General features: G+C 36.4%; 1 protein-coding gene across 1 annotated transcript in view; it reads right to left on the bottom strand.

Annotated features, from left to right (window-relative positions):
* COL24A1 (collagen type XXIV alpha 1 chain) overlaps nucleotides 1-15,707 on the bottom strand; it is a 411,426-nt gene that overhangs the window by 45,453 nt on the left and 350,266 nt on the right. Inside the window, 3 exon segments of the mRNA XM_017850789.1 lie at nucleotides 466-519; nucleotides 612-719; nucleotides 2,692-2,799. Coding sequence (XP_017706278.1) covers nucleotides 466-519; nucleotides 612-719; nucleotides 2,692-2,799 — 270 coding nt within the window.

Below are 15,707 nucleotides of genomic sequence, written 5' to 3'. Positions count from 1 at the left end.
AAAAATGGAATATAATACTGTTGCGCATGCTGAAGTATTCAGAAAGAAGTGTGCTGAGGCCTACAGTTTACTTAGAAATACACCAATGAAGGGAGAGAGGGATACATAGATGGAAAAGCATGATAATGCCAGTAGGGTAAAATGTTAATGGTAAAATTTAGGTAATGGGTATAGGCATTTACTGTAAAAATTTCTCAACATTGCTGTATGTTTGAAAATTTTCATAACAAACTGCTTGGGAAAAGGGATGAAAGAAAACAAAAGCATATCATATACTAAAATTTCTGGGAAAATGTATAGTTACATAATTTTAAAAACAGACATATTCAAAACTCAAATATATAAATATGTACCTACTGAAATTTTACACATTTAAAAAAGCTCAAGTTAGAGACTGTATTGATATTTCAACAGCTCTTTTATTTCTAGATAGTTAGAAGACTAGAAGAAAGTATGTAAACATACTTTAGGTCCTGGGAATCCTTGGAAACCTGTCAAACCTTGAACACCATATTCTCCCTGCAAAGTGAATTGACATGATAATAATTATTGTACAATGGTAGCCTGTTCTGCAGAATAAGTGTTTGGTGAATTTCTGAGGTGGTACGTACAGGCTGCCCTTTCAGGCCAGGCTCTCCACATGGTCCTTGATCACCTTGTGCTCCTCGGTGACCTCTTGTACCTTGAATTCCAGATTGACCAGGTAGCCCTTGTTCACCCTATGGGTAGAACAAAGAAAAGTGATATTCACTTCAGAACATATAAACATATTGGCTTTTGAATGAAGCCCAAATACAGGCCCATCCTTAGGCATAATACAAGGCACTGGGGAAATCAAATTTTGCATGTTCATCTTGTTTACCAATATTTTCCACACAAGTAGTATTTAATTATAATGAACCAGAAGTGCAGCAGTGGGAAAAGGAAATTCCAGAGATTGTGGTGATGTGTGGAAAGAAGAGGGAAGGGGGAACCTATAAAACTAGGAGGATAGTAAGACTTGAGAGAGGATAGTGAGGGTGTGGTATGTGTGGGTATGCTTAGATGTGATGGAACTTGTATTTTGTTTATGTATTTATTTTATTTTTATTAGAGATGGGGTCTTGCTCTGTTGCCCAGGCTGTAGTGCAGTGGTATGATCATGGCTTACCATAGCCTTAAACCCCTGGGCTCAAGCAATCCTCCCAACTCAGTCTCCTGAGTAACTGGGACTACAGGCACACATCATTGCACCTAACTAATTTTTTATTTTTTGCAGTGACAGGATCTCACTGTGTTGCCCAGGTTGGTCTTGAACTACTAGCCTCAAGTGATCTTCCTGCACTGGCCTTCCAAAGTGGTAGAATTACAAGTGTGAGCCACTGTGCCTGGCCAGCACTTGTATTTTGAATTGATATCATTTTTCTGTGTTTTCCATACCATCCAGAGATGATTTAGCTATCTAATACTAGAAAAAGAGTAGTCTCCTGAAGTGTAAACTCTGGTTTTAGCCATGATTATCTTTTTAATTCCATCAATAAAAAATTTCCATTATCTGTCTCCCTAGGTTCCTTTGATATGAACTGTCTTTATCCCCTAAAAGTCACTTTAAGTATATACTTAATCAACATTATTGAAGTTTTAAAAGTCAAGTCTTTTTTCACTGATTTTATTTTGAAATGAGAGTTGAAATATCTTTCACACCATTTCTAAAAGTAAATTTAGGAATCAGGTGGACTTTAGAGATAGGTTAATGAAAAATGATGTTTGGTAGACTTTGGCCAAAGATTCTTTAAGATTAACAAATTATCTCTCATTGTCTTGAGACAAAGCTATACAACTTTGGGGCTTGACAAATATGGATCCTTCTTATTGCAAATTCAAGCCAAAAGGTAGCGATCTTTATTTCTTTTACTGGCTTTAGCATTTGCTTAGCTGCTTTGGATTTAGTACAAAGGAATATTCATGGTATAAACATTAACAGAAGACTAATATTGTAAACAGTAAGCAAGTGGGTCATGATTTTCAGTTTATCCACATGGGTCAGAAATCTGAAAATTCTTTAGAAGTGGAACTGTGAAAATCAGGTTAAGAGGTAATAATGGTAAAGGTGCCAATGTCTTAGTCTTAGCCATTTATGAAAGAGCTTTAGATGTTGGACTAATTTCTGTTGTCTGGGTCAATCCCGCATAAGATATTTCTAAAAGAGGTTTTGTCTGGAAAGTCTATTGACATGTGACAAACTCCACACAATAAATGCAATGTAAGACTAAGTTACTGTCACATTAACTCTAAGAAACAGTCTATACAGTTATCAGATTAATTAATTGGTTGGTTAGGTTCAGAGTCAGAGGAATATGAATTGTATTTGAGAAAGTATTTATCTGAAAGTAAATAAGATTTCTCTGTTTTGGAGAAGAAGATAGATGACAGAGAAGGAAAAAGAACCAAAATGAGTCAAAGATGTAGCATTTTTTAAAGCATCACTAGTCCTGGGTCAAAGAGTTGTTATGCCAAATTACAGGTACTGTGGCTATCACAGGAGATGGATATGTCAAAGCCACATACTTTCTCTTTTCCTAATGTGTTTTTACTATTAGCCAAATTCTATTAAAAACTATTAATCTTACCATCCTGTGATCTAGCCAATGAACTCAGGGCCAGAAAGGATGGCCAATACTGCCCACCCATCGGAACAAAATATTAAAGTACCTTTGGGCCTTGAATTCCTGGGCTTCCTGGCAAGCCTGATGAACCCTTTACTCCTGGAGGACCTGGAGCCCCAGCAAGTCCTGTTCTTCCTGGGCTGCCTCTGATGCCCTAAATAACACAGATAAGAAATGAAAACTGGGAAAGCTTCTAAAAAGTGAGTTTAGAGGATCAATAAAATGTAGGAAGAGTTGTGTCCTGAAAGGCTGCTGTTAACATAATGCCCAGGAGTTATCCTGGGCTTCTTTCCCAAAAGATGAAATGTTTAAATACTCTTTTAGAGACACCACTCACTTGAAATTTCTATCATTCATGCAATGATCTTGGTTTTTTAAAATGAAAACACTGAAGCAATACAAAGTTCACCACTACCTTCTTACTTATATAGCCTAGGTGTGAAGTATGTTTGTTGTGTTTTAACCTTGTATTATACTGTGGTGTACATGACAACTCTAATGACTGATGAAAGTCTACTTAAGAAGAAAATTCTATTCCTCAACCACACATGATTCCAGAAAATTTGCTAAAAATAGTTTAACTGGAAATAAAGTTAAGCAAGCAAACAGTATATCCTTAAAACCAAATCCTAAATCAGGTTGGCAAACTATACTTTGCAAACTAAATTCAATCCATCACTTGTTTTTGTAGATCTCATGAACTAAGAACAGTTTTTACATTGTTAAACGTTGAAAAGAAGAATAATATTTAAAGACATGGAAAATTCTATGAAATTAAAATTTCAGTATATATAAAGTTTTACTGGACAGTCATGCTCATTCATTTATATACTGTTTAGGGCTGCATTTGCACAACAATAGCAGAGCTGAGTAGTTATGACAGAGTTTTTTAAAATTTCATTTTAAGTTCCAGGGTACATGTGCAGGATGTGCAGGTTTGTTACATAGGTAAACGTGTGCCATGGTGATTTGCTCCAGTTATCAACCCATTGCCTAGGTTTTAAGCCCAGCATGCGTTAGCTATTTTTCCTAATGCTCTCCATCCCACTCTGTCCCACCTCCACCAACAGGCCCCAGTGGATGTTGTTCCCCTCCCTGTGTCCATGTGTTCACATTGTTAAGCTCCCACTTATGAGAACATGAGATGTTTGATTTTCTGTTTCTGCATTAGTTTGCTGAGGATAATGGCTTCCAGCTCCATCCATATCCCTGCAAAGGACATGATGTCATTCCTTTTTATGGCTGCATCGTATTCCATGCTGTATATGTACCACATTTTCTTTATCCAGTCTATCATTGATGGGCATCTGGGTTGATTCCATGCCTTTGCTATTGTGAATAGTGCTGCAATGAACATACACGTGCATGTATCTTTATGACAGAATGATATATATTGCTTTGGGTATATACCCAGTAATGGGACTGCTGGGTAAAACGGTTTTTCTGGTATTCCTGGACCTTGGTTCCTCACGGTCTTCAAGGAATCACCACACTGTCTTCCACAATGGTTGGACTAATTTACATTCTCACCAACAGTGTAAAATATTCCTATTTCTCTGCAGCCTCGCAAGTATCTGTTGTTTTCTGACTTTTTAATAATTGCCATTCTGACTGGTGTGAGATGGTATCTCATTGTGGTTTTGATTTGCATTTCTCTAATAATCAATGATGTTGAGCTATTTTTTGATATGTTTGTTGGCTGCATGAATGTCTTCTTTTACGAAGTGTCTGTTCATGTCCTTTGCCCACTTTTTATTTTTTACTTTACTTTACTTTAATTTTATTGTTTTGGAGATGGATTCTCACTCAGTCGCCCAGGCTGGAGGGCAGGGGCGTGATCTGAGCTCACTGCAAGCTCTGCCTCCCGGGTTCACGCCATTCTCCTGCCTCAGCTTCCCGAGTAGCTGGGACTACAGGTGCCCGCCACTATGCCCAGCTAATTTTTTTGTGTTTTTAGTAGAGACAGGGTTTCATGGTGTTAGCCAGGATGGTCTCAATCTCCTGACCTTATCATCCACCCGTCTCGGCTTCCCCAAGTGCTGGGATTATAGGGGTGAGCAACCATGCCCAGCCCTTTGCCCACTTTTTAATGCGGTTGTTTTTTACTTGTAAATTTGCTTAAGCTCCTTGTAGATTCTGGATATTAGATATTTGTCAGATGGATAGATTGCAAAAAATTTTCTCCCCTTCTGTAGGTTGTCTCTTCACTCTGATGACAGTTTCTTTTGCTGTGCAGAAGCACTTTAGTTTAATTAGATCCCATTTGTCAATTTTTGCTTTTGTTGCAATTGCTTTTGATGTTTTCGTCATGAAGTCATTGCCCAGCCTATGTCCTGAATGGTATTGCCTAGATTTTCTTCTAGGGTTTTTACAGTTTTGGGTTTTACATTTAAGTCTTTAATCCATCATGAGTTAATCTTTGTATAAGGTGTAAGGAAGGGGTCCAGTTTCAATTTTCTGCATATGGCTAGCCAGTTCTCCCAGCACCATTTATTAAAGAGGGAATCCTTTCCACATTGCTTGTTTTTGTCAGGCTTGTCAAAGATCAGATGGTTGTAGGTGTGTGGTCTTATTTCTGAGTTCTCTATTCTGGTCCATTGGTCTATGTGTCTGTTTTTGTATCAGTACCATGCTGCTTTGGTTATTGTAGCTTTGTAATATAGTTTGAAATCAGGCAGAGTGATGCTTCCAGATTTGTTCTTTTTGCTTCATATTGTCTTGGCTATGTGGGCTCTTTTTTTTGGCTACATATGAACTTTAAGAAATAGTTGTTTCTAATTCTTTGAAGAATGTCAATGGTAGTTTTATGGGAATAGTATTGAATATATAAATTACCTTGGGCAGTATGGTCATTTTCACAATATTAATTCTTCCTATGCACAAGCATGGAATGTTTTTCCATTTGTGTCCTCTCTGATTTCCTTGAGCAGTGTTTTGTAGTTCTCCTTGAAAAGGTCCTTTATTTCCCTTGTTAGCTATATTCCTAGGCATTTTATTCTCTTTGTAGCAATTGTGAATGGGAGTTCACTCATGATTTGGTTCTCTGCTTGTCTGCTGTTTGTGTGTGGGAATGCTTGTGGTTTCTGAACATTGATTTTGTGTCCTGAGACTTTGCTGAAGTTGCTTATCAGCTTAAGGAGCTTTTGGGCTGAGAAGAAGGGGTTTTCTAGATACAGGATCATGTCATCTACAAACAGAGACAATTTGATTTCCTCTCTTCCTATTTGAATACCCTTTCTCTTGCCTGTTTGCCCTGGACAGAACTTCCAATACTGTGTTGAATAGGAGTGATGAGAGGGGATATCCTTGCCTTGTGCCGGTTTTCAAGGGGAATGCTTCCAGCTTTTGCCCATTCAGTATGATATCAGTTGTGGGTTTGTCATAAAAGGCTCCTATTATTTTTAGGTATGTTTTGTCAATACCTAGTTTATTGAGAGTTTTTAATATGAGGGGATGTTGAATTTTATTGAAGGCCTTTTCTGCATCTACTGAGATAATCATGTGGTTTTTGTCTTTAGTTCTGTTTAAGTGATGAATTACATTTATTGATTTGTGTGTCTTGAACCAGCCTTGCCTCCCGGGGGTGAAGCCAACTTGAGCATGGTGGATAAGCTTTTTGATGTACTGCTGGATGTGGCTTGCCAGTGTTTTATTGAGGATTTTGCATTGATGTTCATCAGGAATATTGGCCTTAAGTTTTCTTTTTTTATTATATCTCTGCCAGGTTTTGGTATTAGGATGATGCTGGCCTCATAAAATTAGTTAGGGAGGAGTCCCTCCTTATCAATTGTTTGACATGGTTTCAGAAGAAATGGTACCAGCCCCTCTTTGTACCTCTTGTAGAATTCAGCCATGAATCCATCTAGTTCTGGGTTTATTTTTGGTTGGTAGGCTATTTATTACTGCCTCAATTTCAGAATATTGGTCTATTCAGGGATTCAACTCTTAACTGGTTCAGTCTTGGGAGGATGTATGTGTCAAGGAATCTACCCATTTCTTTTTGATTGTCCTGTTTATTTGCATAGAGGTGTTTATAGTATTCTCTGATGATTGTTTGCATTTTTGTGGGGTTAGTGGTGATATCTCCTTTATCATTTTTTATTGTGTCTATTTGATTCTTCTATCTTTTCTTCTTTATTAGACTAGATAATGATCTATTTCATTAATTGTTTTTCAAAAAACCAACTCCTGGAGTCACTGATGTTTTGAAGGGATTTTGTGTCATGGTAGAGATCTTATATGGCACTTCCATTGCTTTGCACTGTTGCTTGGTGTACTACAAATTGTAGTGATGCAGTTATAATATAATAGTGTTTCAAGTGGAACATATATTACTGTGACACTTTATTTTACTTATTACCAGTGCATGCTATCATATCAAAACAAGAAGAGAAAAGTGGACTTCGAATATTGTGTTTTTTTAAGGCACCATGGAAAATGAATTATTTTCTTATCAAATTAGATGTCAAAGCCTTGCATTTACTATGTAATATTATTATAGTTATGCTTAAAAATTATAAAGTATACATCAACATTATCAGACTAGGCACACAATATAATATTTCTACCTCACAGGAATGCAACAGTCAGAAAAATTAGAAAATGTAACATGGAGTATTTTTTCACAGCAGAATCTCTTCACAACAAAATGAAAATGAGGCTGCAACTGAGGTAAGTTTCCGAGTGTTCACTTCATTCATTAGCCCAATAAGGAGAATCCCTTATGGATGACTTAATTAAATCTATAGCAAAAATACATTTATTTAAGATTGTTAGCTTTTTGGCAAGAATAGCTGCTTGAAATGTTGAGGACACTGGTGCAGCATCAACAATCAGTTAAAAAACAAGGTTCTTTCTTTTTTTCTTCTCTTCCCACCAGCATGGCCTGTTGGTTCTTGATGAGTCAATAGAAAATAGCAATACTGCTCAGTTGTTCATTCAAGGAGTCAATGCTGAGTCTGAAAAGGAGTGAATGCTGAGATGGAAGAATTGTATAAATAGTCTGTGGGGTGACTGCAAGTGAGAATATTTTCAAACAAGTTAAAAAAACACTAAATCAGTACAATCTTCTGTGGATTCTGCTAGGATGCAATAAAACTGACAGCTATGGATCAAAAAAAGAATTACTGGATAAATTTGGAACGCTTATGGTGGGTAGATTTTCTGAACTCAAACAGTTTCAATAGCATATCTTAGACCTAGATGCCATAAATTTCCATAATTCAAAATCCATGTGACTGTGCACTTGAGGAATTTCCACCTAACTTACAATTGAAAATGATTAATCTACAAGGAAATGACATGCTAAAAGGCAAAATCAGGAGAAGAACCTAATAGAATTCTGGATATTCTTTTCAAGCAATCAGTATATTCAATTAAAATCATATGCTCATGAATTGTAGCATTTGGCAGCATCCATCTGTGTGAAAAAAATTTTCAAAGATGAAATATGTGAAATATGCAAAGCCTCATTACAGGTCAACATTAACAGCATTAACAAATGCAGAAAATTTTGACAACAGGGAACTGTAATAAGCTCGCTTTACAGGAAAAGCAAGCTTTAAAAACAAAATTCTGATGAATAGCACCCTCCCCAATAAAATAAAAACAGCTGAAAACTTAAACCCACAGAGAAAGCAGATTTTATAAACTAAGTGTTATCCTATACAAAGCATGCCACTTTTCTCATTACTAGTCTTGCATTACAAAATTTTACCTAATTATATTTTAATTTCATGAATAAAAATTCTGTGAACAATTCCTCTCTTCTTACATAAGTTTGCAAGCAATACCCTTGAGTTTGCTTCCTGCAAATACTAAAATTTATTCATATTTATATGAATATTTACAGAAATATGTATTCATATTTACAGAAAAAGTTTGTTGACTTCTCTTCTAGGAATGACTGTTACTTTCTGAGTTTATTCTTAGGATATTGAATTTGGTTATTCAATAGTTTCTCCATGTATTCAACAAATACTTATTGAATATCACCTATGCATAAGGAAGGTACCATGGGAAACCCTTTAAAAATATAGATATAAATAAAATATGGTTCTTGTTTTTAAGAAGCTTAAAATTAAATGAAAAAGATGAGACCAGGTGTGGTGGCTCATCCCTGTAACCCCAGCACTTTGGTAGAGGCTAAGGTGGGAGGATTACTTGAGCCCAGGAGTTTGAGACCAGTCTGGGTGACACAGTGACACCCTATCTCTAAGAAAAAAAAAAGAAAAGAAAAGAAAAGAAAGAAAAATTACCAGGGCATGGTATTGAGAACATCTGTAGGCTCAGCTACTTGGGAAGCTGAGGTGAGAGAATCGCTTGAGCCCAGGAGTTCGAGGATGCAGTCAGCCATGATCATGCCACTGCACTCTAGCCTGGGCAACAGAGTGAGACCCTGTCTCAGAAATAAACAAATAAATAAATAGGAAAAAGAAAAACAAAACAATGCAATGTGATGGAATGTACTATATAAATAATTGTAATGCCAGCAAAAGTTTAAAAAAAATTCCAGAGAAGAGAGATGTAATGTAAATACCTGAGAGGTTCTGAGGAGGGGAAGTTACCTTTAGTGGTAATCAGAAAAGAAATTAGTGAGAAGAAACTGAATCACGAACATAATACAAAGATATTGCCCTTAAAGTTATAAATGTGGTGGGAGAGATGTTTTGGCTCAAGACAGACTACAGTAATTTCTGTGGAAGGCCTGGTTGAGAGAATGGTATTTAAAAAGTAAAGTCAATTTTGATTTTAGTGCCAAAGCATTTTCCTTTTTTTCAAATAATATTTTCTTCAAATTATGTAATCACATATTTTATTATTTTCTTGCTTATAGTAAAAGATAATTAAGAACATTTTTAAAATTACCCTTTCTAAGAAGATTTTCTTCATGGCCACAAAACTCACTAAAATAATGTATTTTGTGTCTACTAGGTTCATGCCCTATGCTGGGTGCTTACAGGGAGGTACACATAGGATATAGGTTCATGTTCCTCAGCTTGACCTTTAAGTCTTTTTTTGTCCCAACTATCTCTCACCATTTATCTGCATTAGTGGGGCTCCATATTTCAAAGGAACCATTACAAGGGCAAAATCCTCATAGAAGGAGAAAGGGAGGAAGAGGGAGGAAGAGAGAGGGAACGAGAAAGGGAGAAAGAGAGACAGAGAGAAAGAGAAGAGGAGGGAAGGAAAGAGGGGAGAGAGAGAGAGCGAGAGCAAGAGATCCATACTGTGGGTGACGTGGTTCTTCTAAGTTGCTTGTGCCTCATTCTAAGTGTATTATCTTATCCCATTTCTTACCCCTGGCTTCTAAGTGTTTTATATTTGTTTTAATTTTCCGTGAGCCTTTCTGTTCCATACCTATGGGATAGATTATCTGGTAGTGTACTTTCCACATGAATGATGAGAACCCTGGAGTCATAAGATGGTGCCACTTTAGAGATCATCAACACAAACGATACTCATCTGAGACATTGGGATATAAATTTTCAAAAATGTTCAGAGAAGACACAGGTGTATACCAACGACCAGGTCTCTAATGGGGATATGACTTTACAGGAAAGGCAAATTTTAAAAACAAAATTCTGATGAATAGCACCCTCCCCAATAAAAACAAAAATAGTTAAAAGACCTAAAGAAACCTGAAGAGAGAGCAGATTTTAAAAAGTCATACATACAAGATGAAAGAAAGGGCATGTAAGCAGGGGAAAAAAAAAAAGCAAAGTAATAAACAAAGTAACTTCAGTGTTAAACCAGTTGCAAAGTTAAGTTATAGCTGTAGATCACTGTGAGAATTTTTTAAAAAAGCATTAGGTTGTCTTGCAAGTTTGTGAGCCTCTTATCCCCAGATATTTTATAGAGGTAATGGATATTGTAGGGAGATGCATCATTAGAACTGATTATCCTAGATGATTTTAAGATGCCTCAAAGTTGCCTAATTATAAAATAGGACCACTTTGCCTCACTTTACTTATAATTCTAGGCAATTTCAAAGTTCTTCATTTTCTAATATAAAAAATGTATCTTTCGAGTGATACATGACAACAGACATTCAGGTACTACTGAACACTCCTGAAGTCAAGAGGTATTTTTGATTGAGAATAATAAGGAACACAAAACTTGTCATTAGGGCTAACTGTAAACTAGCAACTTCATTTTACTTGCAGTGCTATCAGATATTTAACCCAGTAGAATGAATACATTCCAAGTCATTTACTATGCTTGTTGGTTTCTTAGAGAGAAATTTGAGGATGGTAGCAGAGTGTTCTGTTCAAAGTTCCAAACAATGTTTCATACAAGTAAAGAACAAACATTTCTTATTATGAATACACAGATGGCTGATTAATTTTGTTTGCAAGAGAAACAAATGCTAACCGTAGGCATTCTTTCCAATGTCTTTTAAATGATTTGTCTAAAAACCATTCAACCCATGGTAAATCATTCTGGGTAAATTTTAAAAGTAAATATAACCATAATTATTAACTTTGGTCAGAGATGCCAAAAATCAATGAACAGTTTACATGTGTATTAAAAATTAATGTAATTATAAGAGTATATGATGTCGCATGACCAGAGACTTCCTTTATTCCCAGATAGGAGCCAGTCTCCCTACTGAAATAAGTTTTAAACCAGCAGGAAAGTGTTGTCAGTTTTGACAGGACTGAAACCCATGGCTTCCTAAGTCTTTGGACTCTAAAGAAACAAGTACTTGGATCAGTAATGACAACAACAACATCAACCACAACGACAGCAGTTCCTTTTACTGAGTGCATTCCATTTGTCAGAAATGAATAGCATTATGTTTCACATTATTTTGTTTGATCTGGTGTCAGTTAAGGAAAGAAGGCATTGCTTTTCACTTTGACTTCCCTCTGGGGAAAGGAAGACATCGTTTTAGTGTAAGTCTGCCTTCATTTTCGAATGGAATGGAAAGATCTGGGAAGGAAAATGGGGCTATCTGCACCACGTATAGAAGAAAGATACAGAGGCAAATTTTGGAATGATGATGACGTATGTGTATATAATAGTGAAACACACCAAAGGAAGTGTCGCTCCGTTACTGCCCCAGCTCTTTGGCTTAGCCGCCTTATTCTCATTAGGATTGAAACAAATATATTACAAATAAGCACTAAAAAATAAAATGTGTGAAATCCAGACAATGATAAAAATCTACATTTTAAAATAACTAAAATATTATATTTAAAATTATGCTAAGTGAAATTACAAATATTTCAAATATGAATTTTATTGATTTCTCGCAGTAGAATGATAAACTTAAAATGACACTGAACTTCATATTAGTTGATATTTTCTTTAAAGTACTACCTTAACATTTTCTAAAACAGTTTTTTCCTTTCTCTTCTGCCAGGCACCTTACGTGTATATAGTTTATATAGTTTATACGTTTGTATAGTTATTAACTATGTGAGAAGATACTGAGAAAATTAATTTACTTTCTGTAGTACAAAATAAGTATAATATCCTGGATTATTAGGAAATGTAAATACTATTTTTTTTCTTAAGCCAGCAAACCCTGAAGTTATGTAAGTAATACTTTACTTCCTTTACTCTGAGCAACTCAAAACACTTCTGTTTAAGGAGGAATTTCTCATTTTATTTGGTTTACTAAATATATCCCTCCTAGCAAAGGATTGGTGTTTAAAAATATGTGGGATAGTAATTATTAGGTGATTATATGCAAGGCTACATTTTATATAAATAATGTAGCATTCATAACATTTTCGTGCAGTGCCAATCATAAGTAATGTAGCCAGTTGCTAGAAATAAGATTTATGAATGAGCTGTATACTAAAGTTAGGAGGTACTTTTAGTTTTGAATCTCTAAACATATTAAAGCTTATGGAACTGAGAGCACAGTTGAGGCAGGTCGTAAGGTAGTGAAGATAGGTCTGTTTGACTCACATCTGTTCCCAAGAGTATATAATCTCTTGCTCAACCTTAATGAATACAGGTATTTTGACATTGTTTTACTTCACAGAAATTATTTACAACTGATGGTTTATCAATCCTAAAAAATAGACAGTGCAAATGTCACTATGATATTTGACAAAATAAGGGTATTTTATGAAATCTCCTTTACCTAAGTCTCGACATCCAATCACAGGACTAACAGGGACTGAAAGATGTTTTCATCTATACTTTGACTCTTAGATATGTCTGAGTTCACATCATTATGGAGAAATAAATGTCTATCCTTTTATTTAAAAAATAAAAAATAATCTACTCATACTATCTTATTTGATTCTCCCACAACCCTGTGAACACACCAAACTCCATGAGGGCAGTTTTTTGCCCGTTATTCACTGCTATATTCCCTAACTCCCGGCTCTTAGTAGGCACTAAACAAATATTTTTTGAATGAATGCGTGTCAGCTTAATCATTTATATTTATTATTATGAAAAGATGATACCCAATAAATACATGTAGTGTACTATGCATTTTACATACAATATTTCATTTGATTCTTATAAAAACCATATGAAGTATAATACTATTGTACTCATTTTATAACTGCTGCTTAAGATGTCAAATAGCTATCGCATTTAGATTTTAAACCCAGGTCTCCAAGATCCTAACAACTATGCAAAGAACATTCAATTCCCAGTTGGGCGCGGGGGCTCAGGCCTGTAATCCCAGTACTTTGGGAGGCTGAGGAGGGTGGATCATGAGGTCAGGAGATCAAGACCATCCTGGGTAACATGGTGAAACCCCGTCTCTACTAAAAATACAAAAAAAATTAGCCAGGCATGGTGGCGGGCGTCTGTAGTCCCAGTTACTAGGAAGGCTGAGGCAGGAGAATGGTGTGAACCAGGGAGGTGGAGGTGACAGTGAGCCGAGATTGCGCTACTGCACTCCAGCCTGGGCGACAGAGTGAGGCTCCATCAAAAAAAAAAAAAAAAAAAAAGAAAAGAAAAGAAAAGAACATTCAATTCCCAAATGTTTATTGATCTTCTCCTATGGGCCTGACATGGTGCTAGGTGATTCTACAGGACTCTTGGGACAGAAAGAAAGGAAGATAACATCCATGCTCTGATGGAGGCAGTGTACTGAGCATCCAAAAGCTCAGAGCAGACAAGCTCAGCTCTGACTAGAAAAGTGATTGAAGGAGGTAATAGTTCAATTAAGTCCTAAAAGATCACCATAAAGTTAGAGGGAAAAATGGAAGAGCTTTCTAAGCAGTGGAAATAAACTACACGAAGGCTAGAAAGTGAGGGAAATAACAGAATTTTGGGGGCTAAGTAAATAGGCATACTTGAAGAAGCATAGCTCTGAAACGAAGATGCCTGGTTTGAATTCTGACTGGATTACTTGCTGTCTGTGTGAACCTGGGGAAGTTATTTAGTCTCTCTCGGTCTCAGCTTCCTTTTCTGTAAACTGGATGTAACAGCTATCTCTACTTCATGGAGGTTTTTTGAGGGTTAAATCACTTAATACACATTAGCACCTGGAACAGTTCTTGGGATACAGTGAGCATTTAATAACTGTTAGCTGTGATTATGACTGAAATGCACAGCACACATCAGAAGCAAGGTAGAATAATGTCTGGAAATGTCAACAGAGGCTAGACCATGAAGAAACACTATTCCATAAAGAGTATAAACCACTGAGCATGGTGGCTCATGCCTATAATCCCAGCACTTTGGCAGGCTGAGGTGGGATAATTGCTTGAGTTCGGGAGTTCAAGGCTAGCCTAAGCAAGATGGTGAGACCTCATCTCTACAAAAATAAAAAACAATAAATGAGCGGAATGTGGTGGTGTATGCCTGTAGTCCCAGTTACTTGGGAGTCTGAGGTAGGAGGATCACTTGAGCCCAGGTGTTCAAGGCTGCAGTGAGCTAAGATCACACCACTGTACTCCAGCCTGGGTGACAGAGAGAGACCCTGTCTCTATTGAAAAAAAAAAAAAAAAAAAAAAAAAAGTATGAACTTTATCTGATTGGGAGTCATGGAAAATTCAACTAAGAAAGTTAAATCCTTTAGTAGAAATTTCATTTTGTTGCTGATACGCTGCCAAATACACTGAGCTTTGTTGCTCTGGAACAGTTCCTAATGAGCAGAAAAGGGCCAAAACAAGCGGCAGGGTGGGGTTGGTGGGGAGGGAAAAGTAGCAATCAGGATAAGCCATAACTGAATAATCAACCTCTTAATAACGAGATGACAGGATTTGCTAAATGGAGGTCTGGACAACGAAGGTAGGTCTCTTTCTCCATAATACTGTGAAGAAAAAATGTACCTTCTTAGAAAGAAAAGTTTCTTTCATGTGACTAGCCTGTGCGAACACACAGCCCAGATGGGTGGCAGGGTGGCTGGATTTCCTAATAGAAGCTTCGATGGTGGTCCTACTACAAAGGTACTGATGAAGTGTGTTTTTCCTCCTTTACTGGACATAATCCACAAATGGAAAATTCAGGATTTTCAATGTTCCTTTAAGACAAGAAACTCATTTTAGACAACACTTATGCTTGTGTTCACCTGGCAAACTGCAAAGTCAAGATTGAAAGGCCTTGATTTGTCCTAAGTCAAGTCATTAGTTTTATTTCTTTCCCTCTTTTCCAATGACCAGTTTTATTAGCTACAGCAATAAAAAAATAAAAAGACTGGTAAGCATTCCTTTTGATGATAAATGGATTTATGATCTTTGCAAGGAAAAGTTGTTTTGCTTTTTCCTAAATGATTGAGGTACTATGCTTGTACAGAAGTCCAACTCGAAGAAAACAGCATGGTAGACTCATTTACTACAGATGTGCTAAGTTTACTGGCCTCAAAACACTCATTTGTACAGAAGGAAATTCACGCAGGCAACAGTGAGCCTTCCCAATACTGTCCTTCAGTTACAGTCACATGATCCTGAAAAAACATCGAAACTGCAGAGTGAATATGCCAAGAATTCTTTAATTCCTTGGCCACACTCCAAAAAAAAAAAAAAAAAAAAAAAAAAGAAAAGAAAGAACATTGTTTAGGAAAATCAGGCAGTTGCATAATGCTAAAAATCCCAGAATAAATATTTTTCTCAGTGGAAAAACCCAGCAGTCTTTAAAGGT

Source organism: Rhinopithecus bieti, unplaced genomic scaffold (genome assembly GCF_001698545.2).
Source record: "Rhinopithecus bieti isolate Rb0 unplaced genomic scaffold, ASM169854v2 scaffold_1467, whole genome shotgun sequence".
Lineage (NCBI taxonomy): Eukaryota > Metazoa > Chordata > Mammalia > Primates > Cercopithecidae > Rhinopithecus > Rhinopithecus bieti.
This window is presented reverse-complemented; position numbering and strand designations above follow the sequence as displayed.